This window comes from Oncorhynchus gorbuscha, unplaced genomic scaffold (assembly GCF_021184085.1).
Source record: "Oncorhynchus gorbuscha isolate QuinsamMale2020 ecotype Even-year unplaced genomic scaffold, OgorEven_v1.0 Un_scaffold_4:::fragment_4:::debris, whole genome shotgun sequence".
Classification (NCBI taxonomy): Eukaryota; Metazoa; Chordata; class Actinopteri; order Salmoniformes; family Salmonidae; genus Oncorhynchus; species Oncorhynchus gorbuscha.
The window spans coordinates 187532-210171 of record NW_025745248.1 but is presented as its reverse complement, the minus strand read 5'-3'; the positions used below and the strand labels follow the sequence as shown (position 1 = coordinate 210171).

Sequence of the window (22640 nt, the reverse complement as noted above, 5' to 3'; positions counted from 1 at the left end):
GCTGAGGACTGGGGTAAAGTAATTTTTTCTGATTTTTGGTGCACTTGGAAAAAAGCTTGTCCGGTGAAGATAAGGTGAGCGCTACCATCAGTCCTGTGTCATTCCAACAGTAAAGCATCCTGAGAAAATTAATGTGTGGGGTTGCTTCTCAGCCAAGGGAGTGGGCTCACTCACAATTTTGCCTAAGAACACAGCCATGAATAAAGACTTTTTTATTTTACCTTTATTTAACTAGGCAAGTCAGTTAAGATCAAATTCTTATTTTCAATGACGGCCCTGATTTGTACCTTGTCAGCTCGGGGACATGAACATGCAACCTTCCGGTTACTAGTCCAACACTCTAACCACTAGGCTACCCTGCCGCCACTGCCGACTGGTACCAACACATCCTCCGAGAGCAACTTCTCCCAACCATCCAGGAACAGTTTGGTGACGAACAATACCTTTTCCAGCATGATGGAGCACCTTGCAATAAGGCAAAGTGATAACTAAGTGACTCTGGGAACAAAACATCGGCAGAGTATTGACATGTGTTTTTGTAAAGTTGAGAGACGAGCTTAAAGTTTTCTTTACTGACCATCATTTTCACTTGTCTGACCGCTTGCATGATGACGAGTTTCTCACACGACTGGCCTGTCTGGGTGTTACTGGCCTTTCTGGGTGTTACTGGCCTGTCTGGGTGTTACTGGCCTGTCTGGGTGTTACTGGCCTGTCTGGGTGTTACTGGCCTATCTGGGTGTTACTGGCCTATCTGGGTGTTACTGGCCTATCTGGGTGTTACTGGCCTATCTGGGTGTTACTGGCCTATCTGGGTGTTACTGGCCTGTCTGGGTGTTACTGGCCTATCTGGGTGTTACTGGCCTATCTGGGTGTTACTGGCCTGTCTGGGTGTTACTGGCCTGTCTGGGTGTTACTGGCCTATCTGGGTGTTACTGGCCTATCTGGGTGTTACTGGCCTGTCTGGGTGTTACTGGCCTGTCTGGGTGTTACTGGCCTATCTGGGTGTTACTGGCCTGTCTGGGTGTTACTGGCCTGTCTGGGTGTTACTGGCCTATCTGGGTGTTACTGGCCTATCTGGGTGTTACTGGCCTATCTGGGTGTTACTGGCCTATCTGGGTGTTACTGGCCTGTCTGGGTGTTACTGGCCTATCTGGGTGTTACTGGCCTATCTGGGTGTTACTGGCCTATCTGGGTGTTACTGGCCTATCTGGGTGTTACTGGCCTGTCTGGGTGTTACTGGCCTGTCTGGGTGTTACTGGCCTATCTGGGTGTTACTGGCCTATCTGGGTGTTACTGGCCTATCTGGGTGTTACTGGCCTGTCTGGGTGTTACTGGCCTGTCTGGGTGTTACTGGCCTATCTGGGTGTTACTGGCCTATCTGGGTGTTACTGGCCTGTCTGGGTGTTACTGGCCTATCTGGGTGTTACTGGCCTATCTAGGTTGCCCGCATTCTGAATAAATGCCTGAACAGCATGCAGATACTGTAGAGGTCACACTAACCTTATCCCCAACAGCATGCAGATAGTGTAGAGGTCACACTAACCTTATCCCCAACAGCATGCAGATAGTGTAGAGGTCACACTAACCTTATCCCCAACAGCATGCAGATAGTGTGGAGGTCACACTAACCTTATCCCCAACAGCATGCAGATAGTGTAGAGGTCACACTAACCTTAACCCCCACAGCTTGCAGATACTGTAGAGGTCACACTAACCTTAACCCCCACATCTTGCAGATACTGTAGAGGTCACTCTAACCTTAACCCCCACAGCTTGCAGATACTGTAGAAGTCACACTAACCTTAACCCCCACATCTTGCAGATACTGTAGAGGTCACTCTAACCTTAACCCCCACAGCATGCAGATACTGTAGAGGTCACACTAACCTTAAACTCCACAGCTTGCAGATACTGTAGAGGTCACTCTAACCTTAACCCCTACAGCTTGCAGATACTGTAGAGGTCACACTAACCTTAACCCCCACAGCTTGCAGATACTGTAGAAGTCACACTAACCGTAACCCCCACCGCATGCAGATACTGTAGAGGTCACACTTACCTTAACCCCCACAGCATGCAGATACTGTAGAGGTCACACTTACCTTAACCCCCACAGCATGCAGATACTGTAGAGGTCACACTAACCTTAACCCCCACAGCTTGCAGATACTGTAGAGGTCACACTAACCTTAAACCCCACAGCATGCAGATACTGTAGAGGTCACACTAACCTTAACCCCCACCGCATGCAGATACTGTAGAGGTCACACTTACCTTAACCCCCACAGCATGCAGATACTGTAGAGGTCACACTAACCTTAACCCCCACAGCTTGCAGATACTGTAGAAGTCACACTAACCGTAACCCCCACCGCATGCAGATACTGTAGAGGTCACACTTACCTTAACCCCCACAGCATGCAGATACTGTAGAGGTCACACTTACCTTAACCCCCACAGCATGCAGATACTGTAGAGGTCACACTAACCTTAACCCCCACAGCTTGCAGATACTGTAGAGGTCACACTAACCTTAACCCCCACAGCATGCAGATACTGTAGAGGTCACACTAACCGTAACCCCCACCGCATGCAGATACTGTAGAGGTCACACTTACCTTAACCCCCACAGCATGCAGATACTGTAGAGGTCACACTAACCTTAATCCCCACAGCATGCAGATACTGTAGAGGTCACACTAACCTTAACCCCCACAGCTTGCAGATACTGTAGAGGTCACTCTAACCTTAACCTCCACAGTTTGCAGATACTGTAGAGGTCACACTAACCTTAACCCCACAGCTTGCTGATACTGTAGAGGTCACTCTAACCTTAACCCCACAGCATGCAGATACTGTAGAGGTCACACTAACCTTAACCCCCACAGCTTGCAGATACTGTAGAGGTCACTCTAACCTTAACCCCCACAGCATGCAGATACTGTAGAGGTCACACTATCTTTAACCCCCACAGCTTGCAGATACTGTAGAGGTCACACTAACCTTAACCCCCACAGCATGCAGATACTGTAGAGGTCACACTAACCTTAACCCCCACAGCTTGCTGATACTGTAGAGATCACTCTAACCTTAACCCCCACAGCATGCAGATACTGTAGAGGTCACTCTAACCTTAACCCCACAGCATGCAGATACTGTAGAGGTCACACTAACCTTAACCCCACAGCATGCAGATACTGTAGAGGTCACACTAACCTTAATCCCCACAGCTTGCAGATACTGTAGAGGTCACACTAACCTTAACCCCCACAGCATGCAGATACTGTAGAGGTCACACTAACCTTAACCCCCACAGCTTGCAGATACTGTAGAGGTCACTCTAACCTTAACCCCCACAGCATGCAGATACTGTAGAGGTCACACTAACCTTAACCCCCACAGCATGCAGATACTGTAGATGTCACACTAACCTTAACCCCCACAGCTTGCAGATACTGTAGAGGTCACTTAACCTTAACCTCCACAGCTTGCAGATACTGTAGAGGTCACACTAACCTTAACCCCACAGCTTGCAGATACTGTAGAGGTCACTCTAACCTTAACCCCCACAGCATGCAGATACTGTAGAGGTCACACTAACCTTAACCCCCACAGCATGCAGATACTGTAGAGGTCACACTAACCTTAACCCCCACAGCTTGCAGATACTGTAGAGGTCACTCTAACCTTAACCCCACAGCATGCAGATACTGTAGAGGTCACACTAACCTTAAACTACACAGCTTGCAGATACTGTAGAGGTCACTCTAACCTTAACCCCTACAGCTTGCAGATACTGTAGAGGTCACACTAACCTTAACCCCCACAGCTTGCAGATACTGTAGAAGTAACACTAACCGTAACCCCCACCGCATGCAGATACTGTAGAGGTCACACTTACCTTAACCCCCACAGCATGCAGATACTGTAGAGGTCACACTTACCTTAACCCCCACAGCATGCAGATACTGTAGAGGTCACACTAACCTTAACCCCCACAGCTTGCAGATACTGTAGAGGTCACACTAACCTTAACCCCCACAGCATGCAGATACTGTAGAGGTCACACTAACCGTAACCCCCACCGCATGCAGATACTGTAGAGGTCACACTTACCTTAACCCCCACAGCATGCAGATACTGTAGAGGTCACACTAACCGTAACCCCACCGCATGCAGATACTGTAGAGGTCACACTTACCTTAACCCCCACAGCATGCAGATACTGTAGAGGTCACACTAACCTTAACCCCACAGCATGCAGATATTGTAGAGGTCACACTAACCTTAACCCCCACATCTTGCAGATACTGTAGAGGTCACTCTAACCTTAACCTCCACAGTTTGCAGATACTGTAGAGGTCACACTAACCTTAACCCCCACAGCTTGCTGATACTGTAGAGGTCACTCTAACCTTAACCCCCACAGCATGCAGATACTGTAGAGGTCACACTAACCTTAACCCCACAGCTTGCAGATACTGTAGAGGTCACTCTAACCTTAACCCCCACAGCATGCAGATACTGTAGAGGTCACACTATCTTTAACCCCCACAGCTTGCTGATACTGTAGAGGTCACACTAACCTTAACCCCCACAGCATGCAGATACTGTAGAGGTCACACTAACCTTAACCCCCACAGCTTGCTGATACTGTAGAGATCACTCTAACCTTAACCCCCACAGCATGCAGATACTGTAGAGGTCACTCTAACCTTAACCCCCACAGCATGCAGATACTGTAGAGGTCACACTAACCTTAACCCCACAGCATGCAGATACTGTAGAGGTCACACTAACCTTAATCCCCACAGCTTGCAGATACTGTAGAGGTCACACTAACCTTAACCCCCACAGCATGCAGATACTGTAGAGGTCACACTAACCTTAACCCCCACAGCTTGCAGATACTGTAGAGGTCACTCCTAACCTTAACCCCCACAGCATGCAGATACTGTAGAGGTCACACTAACCTTAACCCCCACAGCATGCAGATACTGTAGATGTCACACTAACCTTAACCCCCACAGCTTGCAGATACTGTAGAGGTCACTCTAACCTTAACCTCCACAGCTTGCAGATACTGTAGAGGTCACACTAACCTTAACCCCCACAGCTTGCAGATACTGTAGAGATCACTCTAACCTTAACCCCCACAGCATGCAGATACTGTAGAGGTCACACTAACCTTAACCCCCACAGCATGCAGATACTGTAGAGGTCACACTAACCTTAACCCCCACAGCTTGCAGATACTGTAGAGGTCACTCTAACCTTAACCCCCACAGCTTGCAGATACTGTAGAGGTCACTCTAACCTTAACCCCCACAGCATGCAGATACTGTAGAGGTCACACTATCTTTAACCCCCACAGCTTGCTGATACTGTAGAGGTCACTCTAACCTTAACCCCCACAGCATGCAGATACTGTAGAGGTCACACTAACCTTAACCCCCACAGCATGCAGATACTGTAGAGGTCACACTAACCTTAACCCCCACAGCTTGCTGATACTGTAGAGGTCACACTAACCTTAACCCCCACAGCATGCAGATACTGTAGAGGTCACACTAACCTTAACCCCCACAGCTTGCAGATACTGTAGAGGTCACTCTAACCTTAACCCCCACAGCATGCAGATACTGTAGAGGTCACACATACCTTAAACTCCACAGCTTGCAGATACTGTAGAGGTCACTCTAACCTTAACCCCCACAGCTTGCAGATACTGTAGCGGTCACACTAACCTTAAGCCCCAAATCAAATCAAATCAAATCAAATTTATTTATATAGCCCTTCGTACATCAGCTGATATCTCAAAGTGCTGTACAGAAACCCAGCCTAAAACCCCAAACAGCAAACAATGCAGGTGTAAAAGCACGGTGGCTAGGAAAAACTCCCTAGAAAGGCCAAAACCTAGGAAGAAACCTAGAGAGGAACCGGGCTATGTGGGGTGGCCAGTCCTCTTCTGGCTGTGCCGGGTAGAGATTATAACAGAACATGACCAAGATGTTCAAATGTTCATAAATGACCAGCATGGTCAAATAATAATAAGGCAGAACAGTTGAAACTGGAGCAGCAGCACAGTCAGGTGGACTGGGGACAGCAAGGAGCCATCATGTCAGGTAATCCTGGGGCACGGTCCTAGGGCTCAGGTCCTCCGAGAGAGAGAAAGAAAGAGAGAATTAGAGAGAGCATATGTGGGGTGGCCAGTCCTCTTCTGGCTGTGCCGGGTGGAGATTATAACAGAACGTGGCCAAGATGTTCAAATGTTCATAAATGACCAGCATGGTTGAATAATAGTAAGGCAGAACAGTTGAAACTGGAGCAGGAGCATGGCCAGGTGGACTGGGGACAGCAAGGAGTCCTCATGTCAGGTAGTCCTGGGACATGGTCCTAGGGCCCAGGCCAGTTGAAACTGGAGCAGCAGCATGGCCAGGTGGACTGGGGACAGCAAGGAGTCATCATGTCAGGTAGTCCTGGGGCATGGTCCTAGGGCTCAGGTCCTCCGAGAGAGAGAAAGAAAGAGAGAAGGAGAGAATTAGAGAACGCACACTTAGATTCACACAGGACACCTGAATAGGACAGGAGAAGTACTCCAGATAAACAAACTGACCTAGCCCCCGACACATAAACTACTGCAGCATAAATACTGGAGGCTGAGACAGGAGGGGTCAGGAGACACTGTGGCCCCATCCGAGGACACCCCGGACAGGGCCAAACAGGAAGGATATAAACCCACCCACTTTGCCAAAGCACAGCCCCCACACCACTAGAGGGAAATCTTCAACCACCAACTTACCATCCTGAGACAAGGCCGAGTATAGCCCACAAAGATCTCCGACACGGATCTCCAACCCCCACAGCATGCAGATACTGTAGAGGTCACACTAACCTTATCCCCACAGCATGCAGATACTGTAGAGGTCACACTAACCTTATCCCCACAGCATGCAGATACTGTAGAGATAACCTTAACCCCCACAGCTTGCAGATACTGTAGAGGTCACACTAACCTTAACCCCACAGCATGCAGATACTGTAGAGTTCACACTAACCTTAACCCCACAGCTTGCAGATACTGTAGAGGTCACACTAACCTTAACCCCCACAGCATGCAGATACTGTAGAGGTCACACTAACTAACCCCCACAATGCCTTAACCCCCACAGCATGCAGATACTGTAGAGGTCACACTAACCTTAACCCCAACAGCATGCAGATACTGTAGAGGTCACACTAACCTTAATCCCCACAGCATGCAGATACTGTAGAGGTCACACTAACCTTAATCCCCTAACAGCATGCAGATACTGTAGAGGTCACACTAACCTTAACCCCAGATACAGCATGCAGATACTGTAGAGGTCACACTAACCTTAACCCCCACAGCATGCAGATACTGTAGAGGTCACACTAACCTTAACCCCCACAGCATGCAGATACTGTAGAGGTCACACTAACCTTAGAGGTCACCCCTTAACCCCCACAGCATGCAGATACTGTAGAGGTCACACTAACCTTAACCCCACAGCATGCAGATACTGTAGAGGTCACACTAACCTTAACCCCCACAGCTTGCAGATACTGTAGAGGTCACACTAACCTTAACCCCCACAGCATGCAGATACTGTAGAGGTCACACTAACCTTAACCTCCACAGCTTGCAGATACTGTAGAGGTCACACTAACCTTAATCCCCTTAAACTCCACAGCATGCAGATACTGTAGAGGTCACACTAACCTTATCCCCACAGCATGCAGATACTGTAGAGGTCACACTAACCTTAACCCCCACAGCATGCAGATACTGTAGAGGTCACACTAACCTTAACCCCCACAGCATGCAGATACTGTAGAGGTCACACTAACCTTAACCTCCACAGCATGCAGATACTGTAGAGGTCACACTAACCTTAACCCCACAGCATGCAGATACTGTAGAGGTCACACTAACCTTAACCCCCACAGCTTGCAGATACTGTAGAGGTCACACTAACCTTAATCCCCACAGCATGCAGATACTGTAGAGGTCACACTAACCTTAACCCCCACAGCATGCAGATACTGTAGAGGTCACACTAACCCCCACAGCATGCAGATACTGTAGAGGTCCCACAGCATGCAGATACTGTAGAGGTCACACTAACCTTAACCACCACAGCATGCAGATACTGTAGAGGTCACACTAACCTTAACCCCCACAGCATGCAGATACTGTAGAGGTCACACTAACCTTAACACCCACAGCTTGCAGATACTGTAGAGGTCACACTAACCTTAACCCCCACAGCTTGCAGATACTGTAGAGGTCACTTAACCTTAACCCCCACAGCATGCAGATACTGTAGAGGTCACACTAACCTTAACCCCACAGCTTGCAGATACTGTAGAGGTCACACTAACCTTAACCCCACAGCATGCAGATACTGTAGAGTCACACTAACCTTAACCCCCACAGCTTGCAGATACTGTAGAGGTCACACTAACCTTAACCCCACAGCATGCAGATACTGTAGAGGTCACACTAACCTTAACCCCCACAGCATGCAGATACTGTAGAGGTCACACTAACCTTAACCCCCACAGCTTGCAGATACTGTAGAGGTCACACTTAACCTTACTAGAGGTCACACTAACCTTAGACCACAGCTTGCAGATACTGTAGAGGTCACCTAACCTTAACCCACAGCTTGCAGATACTGTAGAGGTCACAGATACTAACCTTAACCCCCACAGCTTGCAGATACTGTAGAGGTCACACTAACCTTAACCCCCACAGCTTGCAGATACTGTAGAGGTCACACTAACCTTAACCCCACAGCTTGCAGATACTGTAGAGGTCACCTTAACCTCCACAGCTTGCAGATACTGTAGAGGTCACACTAACCTTAACCCCCACAGCATGCAGATACTGTAGAGGTCACACTAACCTTAACCCCCACAGCATGCAGATACTGTAGAGTCACACTAAACTTAACCCCCACAGCATGCAGATACTGTAGAGGTCACACTAACCTTAACCCCCACAGCTTGCAGATACTGTAGAGGTCACACTAACCTTAACCTCCACAGCTTGCAGATACTGTAGAGGTCACACTAACCTTAACCCCCACAGCTTGCAGATACTGTAGAGGTCACTCTAACCTTAACCCCCACAGCATGCAGATACTGTAGAGTCACACTAACCTTAACCCCACAGCTTGCAGATACTGTAGAGGTCACACTAACCTTAACCCCCACAGCATGCAGATACTGTAGAGATCACACTAACCTTAACCCCCACAGCATGCAGATACTGTAGAGGTCACACTAACCTTAACCCCCACAGCTTGCAGATACTGTAGAGGTCACACTAACCTTAACCCCCACAGCATGCAGATACTGTAGAGGTCACACTAACATTAACCCCACAGCATGCAGATACTGTAGAGGTCACACTAACCTTAACCCCACAGCTTGCAGATACTGTAGAGGTCACACTAACCTTAACCCCCACAGCTTGCAGATACTGTAGAGGTCACACTAACCTTAACCTCCACAGCTTGCATATACTGTAGAGGTCACACTAACCTTAACCCCCACAGCTTGCAGATACTGTAGAGGTCACACTAACCTTAACCCCCACAGCTTGCAGATACTGTAGAGGTCACTCTAACCTTAACCCCCACAGCATGCAGATACTGTAGAGGTCACACTAACCTTAACCCCACAGCTTGCAGATACTGTAGAGGTCACTCTAACCTTAACCCCCACAGCATGCAGATACTGTAGAGGTCACACTAACCTTAACCCCCACAGCATGCAGATACTGTAGAGGTCACACTAACCTTAACCCCCACAGCTTGCAGATACTGTAGAGGTCACACTAACCTTAACCCCCACAGCATGCAGATACTGTAGAGGTCACACTAACCTTAACCCCCACAGCTTGCAGATACTGTAGAGGTCACACTAACCTTAACCCCCACAGCATGCAGATACTGTAGAAGTCACACTAACCATAACCCCCACCACATGCAGATACTGTAGAGGTCACACTAACCGTAACCCCCACAGCATGCAGATACTGTAGAGGTCACTCTAACCTTAACCTCCACAGCTTGCAGATACTGTAGAAGTCACACTAACCGTAACCCCCACCGCATGCAGATACTGTAGAGGTCACACTTACCTTAACCCCCACAGCATGCAGATACTGTAGAGGTCACACTAACCTTAACCCCACAGCATGCAGATACTGTAGAGGTCACACTAACCTTAACCCCCACAGCTTGCAGATACTGTAGAGGTCACACTAACCTTAACCCCACAGCTTGCAGATACTGTAGAGTCACACTAACCTTAACCCCACAGCTTGCAGATACTGTAGAGGTCACACTAACCTTAACCCCCACAGCTTGCAGATACTGTAGAGGTCACACTAACCTTAACCCCCACAGCATGCAGATACTGTAGAGGTCACACTAACCTTAACCCCCACAGCTTGCAGATACTGTAGAGGTCACACTAACCTTAACCCCCACAGCATGCAGATACTGTCAGAGTTCACACTGTAACCTTAACCCCCCACAGCTTGCAGATACTGTAGAGGTCACACTAACCTAACCCCCACAGCATGCAGATACTGTAGAGGTCACACTAACCTTAACCCCCACAGCATGCAGATACTGTAGAGGTCACACTAACCTTAACCCCCACAGCTTGCAGATACTGTAGAGGTCACACTAACCTTAACCCCCACAGCTTGCAGATACTGTAGAGGTCACTCTAACCTTAACCTCCACAGCTTGCAGATACTGTAGAGGTCACACTAACCTTAACCCCCACAGCATGCAGATACTGTAGAGGTCACTCTAACCTTAACCCCCACAGCATGCAGATACTGTAGAGATCACACTAACCTTAACCCCCACAGCATGCAGATACTGTAGAGATCACTCTAACCTTAACCTCCACAGCTTGCAGATACTGTAGAGGTCACACTAACCTTAACCCCCACAGCTTGCAGATACTGTATAGGTCACTCTAACCTTAACCTCCACAGCTTGCAGATACTGTAGAGGTCACACTAACCTTAAGCCCCACAGCATGCAGATACTGTAGATGTCACACTAACCTTAACCCCCACAGCATGCAGATACTGTAGAGGTCACACTAACCTTAACCCCCACAGCATGCAGATACTGTAGAGATCACACTAACCTTAACCCCCACAGCTTGCAGATACTGTAGAGGTCACTCTAACCTTAACCTCCACAGCTTGCAGATACTGTAGAGGTCACACTAACCTTAACCCCCACAGCTTGCAGATACTGTAGAGGTCACTCTAACCTTAACCCCCACAGCATGCAGATACTGTAGAGATCACACTAACCTTAACCCCAACAGCTTGCAGATACTGTAGAGATCACTCTAACCTTAACCCCCACAGCATGCAGATACTGTAGAGATCACACTAACCTTAACCCCCACAGCATGCAGATACTGTAGAGGTCACACTAACCTTAACCCCCACAGCATGCAGATACTGTAGAGGTCACACTAACCTTAACCCCCACAGCTTGCAGATACTGTAGAGGTCACACTAACCTTAACCCCCACAGCATGCAGATACTGTAGAGGTCACACTAACCTTAACCTCCACAGCTTGCATATACTGTAGAAGTCACACTAACCTTAACCCCCACCGCATGCAGATACTGTAGAGGTCACACTTACCTTAACCCCACAGCATGCAGATAGTGTAGAGGTCACACTTACCTTAACCCCCACAGCATGCAGATACTGTAGAGGTCACACTTACCTTAACCTCCACTGGCAGGCCCATCTCAGCTTCCCCTCTGACATATGCAAGTCCTCTGAAGAGACAGAAAGGAAAGAGAAATGAAAGGAAAGAGAAAGAAAAGAAAGAGCTAAAGAGAGCAAGCCAAGAGGAAGAGATAGGTGGGGAGGGAGAGGAATGGTGACAGAAATGAAAGGATAGATATGAGAGAGAGATACACGTGGGGAGACTGGGGTAGTCGAACAGGGGGACAGACAGAGGGATGGAGGGAGTGGTGGGGGGGGTATCTCTCCCCCCCTGAAACTACTGAGAAAAACAGTGGATAAATCCCAAATGGCACACTATTCCCTATATAGTGCACTACATTTCACCAGAGCCATGTGAGCCCTGGTCAAAAGTAGTGAACTACATTATATAGGGAACAAGGTGCAATTTGGGACGTAGCCAGTCCTTGTCCAAAGAAAACACAAAAGCACACACACCTGATTGGTTAGGATTAGATGGCGGTGTGTGTGTGTGTGTGGCGAACAACAACCTTGATCTATCGGTTGGTTGATATCGGACTGATTTTAATGACCTGTATTGGCTAATGGCCTTGATTAAAAACAGAGGGGCAGACACACATGCACACACACAGCACAATGGATGTGATGGCTGTGTGTTGTTAAATGAACAACCTGGTCAATACTGTTTCATCCCCCTCCTTCTCAGCCTTCCTACATATTGCTGTGGGTGTTTGTGTCAATGATTGTACTTGTGTGAAAGGTTCACATTCACAAACACATGTGCCTGCATTTTGAGTGCATGTTGAATGCACATATTCAGTGTGTCGATCTGCATGTGTTTTGTGACGGTGTGTCTCCTCCCTAGCTCTCCCATCCCGGTGGGACATAGCTGGATCCTCCAGGTTTAGTAGTGACAAATAGAATACACAACAAGGCCCTGTGAAATTCACATCTCTCTCTCTTATTTCTCTCTGCCTCCTGTACTGAGTCTCTCCTCACTGCTTCTGATGCAGGGGGGATAGATAATGTGTGTGAAACTGACACTGAATGTTCTTCACACATAGTAACACACTTTGATGTCTGGACATTGTTCACTGAATTGTCAGTAAGACATTGTTATGTTGTCTACACTCCCAATATGAGAAATGTTCTATTCAATTGACAGGAATATTGAGTCTGACTCAATGTCCGACTGAACTGACCCCTGGACGAACCTGAAGTGTTTCTCAAAAGGCATACTACCGTGCTCCGAGCACGGGAGAGTCGGAGTATGAGCCCAAATCAAAGTATGTGAAACGGAGCGCGGAGGGCACTCCTCGAATGAGTAGTCCGTTAGTACATATTTTGTTTTGTGCATCATTGCAAGCTTCAACGAAAAGTATTTCATAGAAATGTGACGCAACCATGTAAAAATATATATATATATTTTGGGCATTTTTCAGCTGAAGCGAGAGAAAATTAACCCCAACTTTGTAATTAAATGTTGCCTATTCACATCTCATATATTGCCTGACTACAATACTCCATTTTGGCATGTTTACCTGCCTAAAGTTGAAGTCGGAAGTTTACATACACCTGGAGTCATTAAAACTTGTTTTTCAACCACTCCACAAATTTCTTGTTAACTGTAGTTTTGGCAAGTTGGTTAGGACATCTACTTTGTGCATGACACAAGTAATTTTTCCAAAAATTGTTTACAGACAGATTATTTCACTTATAATTTACTGTATCACAATTCCAGCAGGTCAGAAGTTTACATACACAGCTTGGAAAATTCCAGAAAATTATGTCATGGCTTTATATGCTTCTGATAGGCTAATTGACATAATTTAGTCAATTGGAGGAGTACCTGTGGATGTATTTCAAGGCCTACTTTCAAACTCAGTGCCTCTTTGCATGACATCATGGGAAAATCAAAAGAAATCAGCTAAGACCTCTGAAAAAGAATTGTAGACCTCCATGAGCCTGGTTTATCATTGGGAGCAATTTCCAAACGCCTGAAGGCACAACATTCATCTGTACAAACAATAGTACGCAAGTATAAACACAATGGGACCACGCAGCCGTCATAATGCTCAGGAAGGAGACGCGTTCTGTCTCCTAGAGATGAACGTACTTTGGTGCGAAAAGTGCAAATCAATCCCAGAACAACAGCAAAGGACCTTGTGAAGATGCTGGAGGAAACAGGTACAAAAGTATCTATTATCCACAGTAAAACAAGTCCAAAATCGACATAACCTGAAAGGCCGCTCAGCAAGGAAGAAGCCACTGCTCCAAAACCGCCATAAAAAAGACAAACTATGGTTTGCAACTGCACATGGGGACAAAGATTGCACTTTTTGGAGAAATGTCCTCTGGTCTGATGAAAACAAAATAGAACTGTTTGGCCATAATGACCATTGTTATGTTTGGAGGAAAAAGGTGGAGGCTTGCAAGCTGAAGAACACCATCCCAACCGTGAAGCACAGGGGTGGCAGAATCTTGTTGTGGGGGTGCTTTGCTGCAGGAGGGACTGGTGCACTTCACAAACTAGATGGCATCATGAGGGAGGAAAATGATGTGGATATCATATCAACATCTCAAGACATCAGTCAGGAAGTTTTAGGTTGGTCGCAAATGTGTCTTCCAAATGGACAATGACCCTAAGCATACTTCCAAAGTTGTGGCAAAATGGCTTAAGGACAACAAAGTCAAGGTATTGGAGTGGCCATCACAAAGCCCTGACCTCAATCTTATAGAAGATTTGTGGGCAGAACTGAAAAAGCATGTGTGAGCAAGGAGGCCTACAAACCTGTCTCAGTTACACCAGCTCTGTCAGGAGGAATGGGCCAAATTCACCCAACTTATTGTGGGAAGCTTGTGGAATGCTACCTGACATGTTTGACCCAAATTAAACAATTTACAGGCAATGCTACAAAATACTAATTGAGTGTATTTAAACTTCTGACCCACTGGGAATGTGATGAAATAAATCAAAGCTGAAATTAATCATTCACTCTACTATTATTCTGACATGATCCTAACTGGGAATTTTTACTATGATTAAATGTCAGGAATTGTGGAAAACTGAGTTTAAATGTATTTGGCTAAGGTGTATGTAAACTTCCGACTTCAACTGTACATACTGTAGATCGGAAACCAAAAATAAGTCAATAGGGCTAACTGGCTAGCTACTAGTACTGTTAGCTAGCCAGATATCCACAAAGAATTGTTAGTTTGCTACTCACGAAGAATTGACATATTAGTTTTAGGTCACTTTTGCCTGTTAAACTATCTGGTTAGCTACATTATTATGATTTACAAATAGCTAGCTGATAGTTACTGTATGAAGTAAAACGGTTGCTTTATGTATATCTTGCTTCGTCTCTATTAATGCCTCTGGTTCCTGACCGTAGGGTAGACCAGTTCCGTGTTCCCCAGTTCCATCTAGTTTATTACTCCTCCTGACAGTGATACTGTTTACTTTGTTTACTTTAACTGACTTCATAGGGGGAATGTAGTTTCTTGTTTACCATGGTACTACATTTACATTTCAGTCATTTAGCAGATGCTCTTATCCAGACCAATCATCTTATGTTTGCTAGGTAAGTCAACCACATATCACATTCATAACAAGTTAAACCTCTCATCAATCACCAAAGGCAAAGTGCTAGTAAGAAAAGAGAAGGGCAATTGTTGGTGCAAGTAACCAAGCAGGGTGTTTTATGTCTTTGTCCAGCTGGGTCAGATCCTGAGAAGTCCCTTCATGAAGTTTGTGGCTCACGCAGTGTCCTTCACCCTCTTCCTGGGCCTGCTGGTCATCAACGCCTCGGACCGCTTCGAGGGGGTCAGGAACCTGCCCAACGAGACCATCACTGACCACCCTCGCCAGGTGTTCCGGGTCAAGACCACTCAGTTCTCCTGGACCGAGATGCTCATCATGAAATGCGTGCTGGGTGAGTAGGAGAGAGGGAGGGAGAAGGGGGGGTGGGAGAGGGGAGAGGGGGAGGAAGGGAAAGACCGATGAATGGAGAGAGAGGGAGAAAGAGGTTGAAAGAAGGACAGAATGAGAATTCCATTGTTTTACTTTTAGATTTGTGTGTACTGTTGTATATTGTTAGATATTACTGCACTGTTGGAGTTAGGAACACAAGCATTTCGCTACACCTGCAATAACATCTGCTAAATATATGTATGTGACCGATAAAATTGGATTTGATTTGAGGAAGGATGAAAGGGATGGATTAAGAGAGAAAGAAAGGAACGAGGAAGGAAGAAATAGACAAAAAAAAAGAGCTGGTGGAGGGGGCGATTAATGGCTCATATACAGTTGATGTCGGAAGTTTACATACACCTTAGACTAATCCATTTAAACTCAGTTTTTCACAATTCCTGACATTTAGTCCTAGCAAAAAGTCCCTATCTTAGGACAGTTAGAATCACCAATTTATTTTAAGAATGTGAAATGTCAGAATAATAGTAGAGAGAATTAATTATTTCAGCTTTTATTTCTTTCATCACATTCCCAGTGGGTCAGAAGTTTACATACACTCAATTAGTATTTGGTAGCATTGGGTCAAATGTTTCAGGTAGCCTTCCATAAGCTTCCCACAATAAGTTGGGTGAATTTTTGGCCAATTCTTCCTGGCAGAGCTGGTGTAAACTGAGTCAGGTTTGTAGGCCTCCATGCTTGCACACACTTTTTCAGTTCTGCCCACACATTTTCTATAGGATTGAAGACAGGTCTTTGTGATGACCACTCCAATACCTTGACTTTGTTGTCCTTAAGACATTTTTTCACAACTTTGGAGGTATGCTTGGGGTCATTGTCCATTTGGAAGATCGGTTTGCGACCAAGCTTTAACTTCCTGACGGATGTTTTGAGATGTTGCTTCAATATATCCACATAATGTTCCTACCTCATGATGCCATCTAGTTTTGTGTGCACCAGTCCCTCCTGAAGCAAAGCACCCCCACAACATGATGCTGCCACCCCCTTGCTTCAAGGTTGGGATGGTGTTCTTCGGCTTGCAAGCCTCCACATTTTTCCTCCAAACATAACAATGGTCATTATGGCCAAACAGTTCTATTTTTGTTTCATCAGACCAGAGGACATTTCTCCAAAAAGTACGATCTTTGTCCCCATGTGCAGTTGCAAACCATAGTCTGTCTTTTTTTATGGCGGTTTTGGAGCAGTGGCTCCTTCCTTGCTGAGCGGCCTTTCAGGTTATGTTGATATAGGACTCATTTTACTGTGGATATAGATACTTTTGTACTTGTTTCCTCCAGCATCTTCACAAGGTCCTTTGCTGTTGTTCTGTGATGGATTTGCGCTTTTCGCTCCAAAGTACGTTCATCTCTAGCAGACAGAACGCATCTCCTTCCTGAGCGGTATGATGGCTGCTTGGTCCCATGGTGTTTATACTTGCGTACTTTTGTTTGTACAGATGAACATGGTACCTTCAGGCATTTGGAAATTGCTCCCAAAGATGAACCAGACCTGTGGAGGTCTACATTTTTTCTGAGGTCTTGGCTGATTTCTTTTGATTTTCCCATGATGTCAAGCAAAGAGGCAGTGAGTTTGAAGGTAGGCTTTGAAATACATCCACAGGTACTCCTCCAATTAACTGAAATTATGTCAATTAGCCTATCAGAAGCTTCTAAAGATGACATTTTCTGGAAACATCCAGTGTATGTAAACTGACCCACTGGCCAACAGTGAATTGTAAGTGAAATAATCTGTCAGTTAACAATTGTTGGAAAAATGACTTGTGTCATGCACAAAGTAGATGTTATAACAGACTTGCCAGAACTATAGTTTGTTAACAAGAAATGTGTGGTGGTTGAAAAATTAGTTTTAATGTCTCCAACCTAAGTGTACAGTACGTAAACTTCCGACTTCAACTGTATACACTTAGAGCCAATAGATCAATCACAATAAAAACATCAGCTGGTTTCTCCGCCTCCTCACGCTTTCTCTCGTACCTCTTAACGTAGCAATATCATTTGTGTGTGTGTTTCCAGTAGGGATGGGGAGTGCCTGATTGCCTATAAATCAGTTACATTACCAGCGAAAATATTAGCGTTCAGATTACAGATACTTTTGAAAAACGTGGATTACTTTTAAATTCAGGAAGGATGTTTGTGAAAAAATAGATTGGCACCTTTCTGTTTTCTCAATGACATTCAATTCAACATTGAAGAAAGGCGCACGTTTAAGTTTGTTACACCTGTCCACAAGTCAGAGACAACTATGATGACACACCAAATGCGTTCCACACCAAATCCTTTTTCTCTTCTTCTAACGCCTCTTAAGGTTCAAGTCATCCAAAAGTATCTGACAGCTATCAGATTGTTACTTTTTGGGTAATCCCACAGTTACATTACTGATTACAATTTTGGACAGGTAACTGTAACAGATTACATTTAGAAAGTAACCTACCCAACCCTGGTTTCTAGTAGTGGCAGCGTTCTCTTCCCACCAAGAGTAGTTCTGTTTCTTGAGCTGTTCTTGTCTATTAATGTTTAGTATTATGTCATGTTCTGTGTTTTGTGTGGATCCCAGGAAGAGTAGCAGCTGCTTTGCAACAGCTAATGGGGATCCAAATACAATAATGTAATAACAAAACCAATTTCAGCCATAGTGTGTGTGAGCTAATTCTGTGGGCATTCTTTGAAGCTCCTGTAATTGTGGCACAGCGATGATACTGATTAGAGAAGCTTTTCAATGAGCCATTTTCTCCCTGTTTTGGCTGCGGAGATACACAGGTGTATCTGTGTGTGTGTGTGTGATACTGTAGTGGTGTTTATGTATTTGTTGGTCTCCTAATGTAAACTACCGTTCAAAAGTTTGAGGTCACTTAGAAATGTCCTTGTTTTTGAACGAAAAAGCACATTTTTTTTTGCCTGTTAAAATAACATCAAATTGATCAGAAATATAATTATAATATATAATAAAAAATCTGCTGTTTCCAGCTACAATAGTCATTTACACAATTAACAATGTCTACACTGTATTTCTGATCAATTTGATGTTATTTTAATGGGCAGAAAAATTGCTTTTCTTTCAAAAACAAGACATTTTTAAGTGACCCCAAACGTTTGAACAATAGTGTAGATTTAAAACGACTGTGTACCCACCCAATATGATCTCTTGGAAGTATGTGTTGTGTTAATGTGTGCTCTCTCTCTCTCTCTCTCTCCCTCCCTCAGGTATGATCTGGTCGGAGGTCAAGGAGATCTGGGTGGACGGTCCTAGAGAGTATGTGATGCACCTGTGGAATGTGTTAGACTTTGGCATGTTGTCTATCTTTGTGGCTTCGTTCACCGCTCGGTTCATGGCCTTCCTCAAGGCCTCGAAGGCCCAGCTGTACGTCGACCAGTTTGTCACCGACGAAGACATCCGCAACGCATCACTACCTACAGAGGTAGCCTACTACACCTATGGTTCGTAGAAATATACCGTTGGCATTCTCATTTTCTACATTCTCACCTTCTACAAGGACCTACATTAACGACTGTGGACCCTTCCCAGTACACTGCTCGCGCTCTCTAATCACTGCTGTCATCTTGTGGTGTAAGGCTGTTATGACATGGCTGTTTACAGTAAGCTACGGTCTGCATGCACATGCATATGATAGCCTCCCCACTGTTTAAACATTAGTACTGAAACAGCCAACACACGCGATGACACACTCGGTCACATACCCCAAAGCTGTTATAATTGTGTGTGTGTGTGTGTGTGTGTGTGTGTGTGTGTGTGTGTGTGTGTGTGTGTGTGTGTGTGTGTGTGTGTGTGTGTGTGTGTGTGTGTGTGTGTGTGTGTGTGTGTGTGCGTGCGCGTGCGCGTGCGTGTGCGTGTGCGTGTGTGTGTGTCTGTGTGTGTGTGCGCGTGCGTGCGTGCGTGTGTGTATTGGTCCTCTCGTTTCTGTGCTTTCCAGAGGTGTTCTGGTGTTCCCCTGGTGTGTATTCAAAGAATAGGGTGTAGATCAGCTTTAATATTGCAGATAGATTGTAGCCTCCATCAAAGTAATTGTCTGCATCATTTACAATCCCCCATAAATATATTTTGTAAATATACATATAGTGATGTGTATATATAGTGATGTGCCTATATAGTATATAGTGGTCTATATAGTGATGTGTATATATATATATATATATATATATATATATATATATATATATATATATATATATATATATATATATATATAATTTTTTTATATATTTTTTTATTTTATTTTAAAGTAGCCCTACCATCCCTCCCCTAAATGGAGTAAACTAATGGACAACAACACTTAGGCTTCTACTTCCAGCTTATACATATTACATACATTTTACAGGGAGAATATTTTACAATAGTTATATTTTGTTTGTTTTTAGTCCCATCCTTCAACTACCCTCAACCTCTCCTATCATAATATAATAATAATAATATATGCCATTTAGCAGACGCTTTTATCCAAAGCGACTTACAGTCATGTGTGCATACATTATACGTATGGGTGGTCCCGGGGATCGAACCCACTACCCTGCGTTACAAGCGCCATGCTCTACCAACTAATAATAATAATAATATATGCCATTTAGCAGACACTTTTATCCAAAGCAACTTACAGTCATGTGTGCATACATTCTACGTATGCGTGGTCCCGGGGATCGAACCCACTACCCTGGCGTTACAAGCTCCATGCTCTACCAACTGAGCTACAGAAGGACCACACTGAGCTACAGAAGGACCTATCAATCTCTGAAGTATATGCAGTTTTGATTTCTGTTTCCCATTTATTTTTTGTATTACAAAACAATACTCATGTTTAACCTTTCTTTAACTAGACAAGTCAGTTTTTCAACTGTGCTGTTTAACAAAGGTTCTGAACCTACAGTGCATTCGGAAGGTTTTCCGACCCCTTCCCTTTTCCACATTTTGTCACGTTACATTCTAAAATGTAACGTAACTCGTCATTCGAAAATGGGTTAAACATATTTTCTTCTCATCAATCTACACACATTAAAAACAGAAATAGTTTATTTACAGAAGTATTCAGACTCTTTGCTATGAGTCTCGAAATTGAGCTCAGGTGCATCCTGTTTCCATTGATCATCCTTGAGATGAATCTACAACTTGACTGGAGTCCACCTGTGGTAAATTCAATTGATTGGAAATGATTTGGGGTGGCAGGTAGCCTAGTGGTTAGAGCGTTGGGCCAGTAACCGAAAGGTTGCTAGATCAAATTCCCAATCTGACAAGGTAAAAATATGTCGTTCTGCACCTGAACAAGGCAGTTAACCCACTGTTCCTAGGTCGTCATTGTAAATAAGAATTTGTGACTGACTTTCCTAGTTAAATAAAATTTACATTTTTTTTAGAAAGGCACACATCTGTCTATATAAGGTCCCACAGTTGAGAGTGCATGTCAGAGCAAACACCAAGCCGTTAGGTCGAAGGAATTGTCCGTAGAGCCCCCGAGACAGGATTGTGTCAAGGCACAAATTTGGGAAAGGGTACCAAAACATTTCTGCAGCATTGAAGTTCCCCAAGAACACAGTAGCCTCAATCATTCTTAAATGGAAGAAGTTTGGAACCACAAAGACTCCACCTAGATCTGGCTACCCGGCCAAACTGAGCAATCGGGGAAGAAGGGCCTTGGTCAGGGAGGTGACCAAGAACCCGATGGTAACTCTGACAGAGCTCCAGAGTTCCTCTGTGGAGATGGGAGAACCTTCCAGAAGGACCACCATCTCTGCAGCACTCCACCAATCAGGCCTTTATGGTAGAGTGGCCAGATGAAAGCCACTTCTCAGTAAAAGGCACGTGACAGCCCACTTGGAATTTGTCAAAATGCACCTAAAGGACTCTCAGACCATGAGAAACAAGATTCTCTGGTCTGATGAAACCAAGATTGAACTCTTTGGCCTGAATTCCAAGCATCACGTCTGGAGGAAACCTGGCACCATCCCTACCGTGAAGCATGGTGGTGGCAACATCATGCTGTGGAGATGTTTTTCAGCGGCAGGGACTGGGAGACTAGTCAGGATCGAGAGAAAGATGAACCAAGCAAAGTACAGCGAGATCCTTGATGAAAACCTCTCCTCAGGACCTCAGACTGGGGCGAAGGTTCATCATCCAATAGGACAATGACCCTAAGCACACAGCCAAGACAACGCAGGAGTGGCTTCGGGACAAGTTTTTGAATGTCCTTGAGTGGACAAGCCAGAGCCCGTACTTTAACCTGATCGAACATCTCTGGAGATATCTGAAAATAGCTGTGCAGTGATGCTCCTTATCCACCCTGACAGAGCGTGAGAGGATCTGCAGAGAACAATGGGAGAAACTTCCCAAATACAGATGTGCCAAGCTTGTAGCTTCATACCTAAGCCTGTAATTGCAGCCAAATGTGCTTCAACAAAGTACTGAGTAAAGGGTCTGAATACTTATGTAAATGTAATATATTTTTTTGTGTGTTTTATGTGTTTTATTTGTAACACGTGTAAAAGGCAAAATGTCTAAAAACCTGTTTTTTGCTTTGTAATTATAGGGTATTGTGTGTAGATTGATAAGGGGGGGGGTAATTTAATCAATTTTAGAATAAGGCTGTAACGTCACAAAATGTGGAAAAAGTAAGGGGTCTGAATACTTTCCGAATGCACATTTTATGGATACAGTATATTTTACATTTAGTTCTTGTTATTTTTCGTCCCACCCTTCAGCTCCACTCAACCCCTCGCATCTATCTCTAAATACCATCCCGTTTTGATTTCTAAGTGTTACACCTTGTCTTTGTATTGCACTACGCACGCAAGTTGTCCAATACTCGCTCCAAGTTGTCCAATATTCACTCCAAGTTGTCCAATATTCACTTAAGAGT

General features: G+C 45.0%; 1 protein-coding gene across 1 annotated transcript in view; it reads left to right on the top strand.

Moving 5' to 3' along the window:
• LOC124018144 (short transient receptor potential channel 7-like) overlaps nt 1-22640 on the top strand; it is a 56854-nt gene that overhangs the window by 17516 nt on the left and 16698 nt on the right. The window contains exons 2-3 of the mRNA XM_046333415.1: nt 15509-15725; nt 18982-19215. Coding sequence (XP_046189371.1) covers nt 15509-15725; nt 18982-19215 — 451 coding nt within the window. The remainder of the gene's footprint in view (nt 1-15508; nt 15726-18981; nt 19216-22640) is intronic.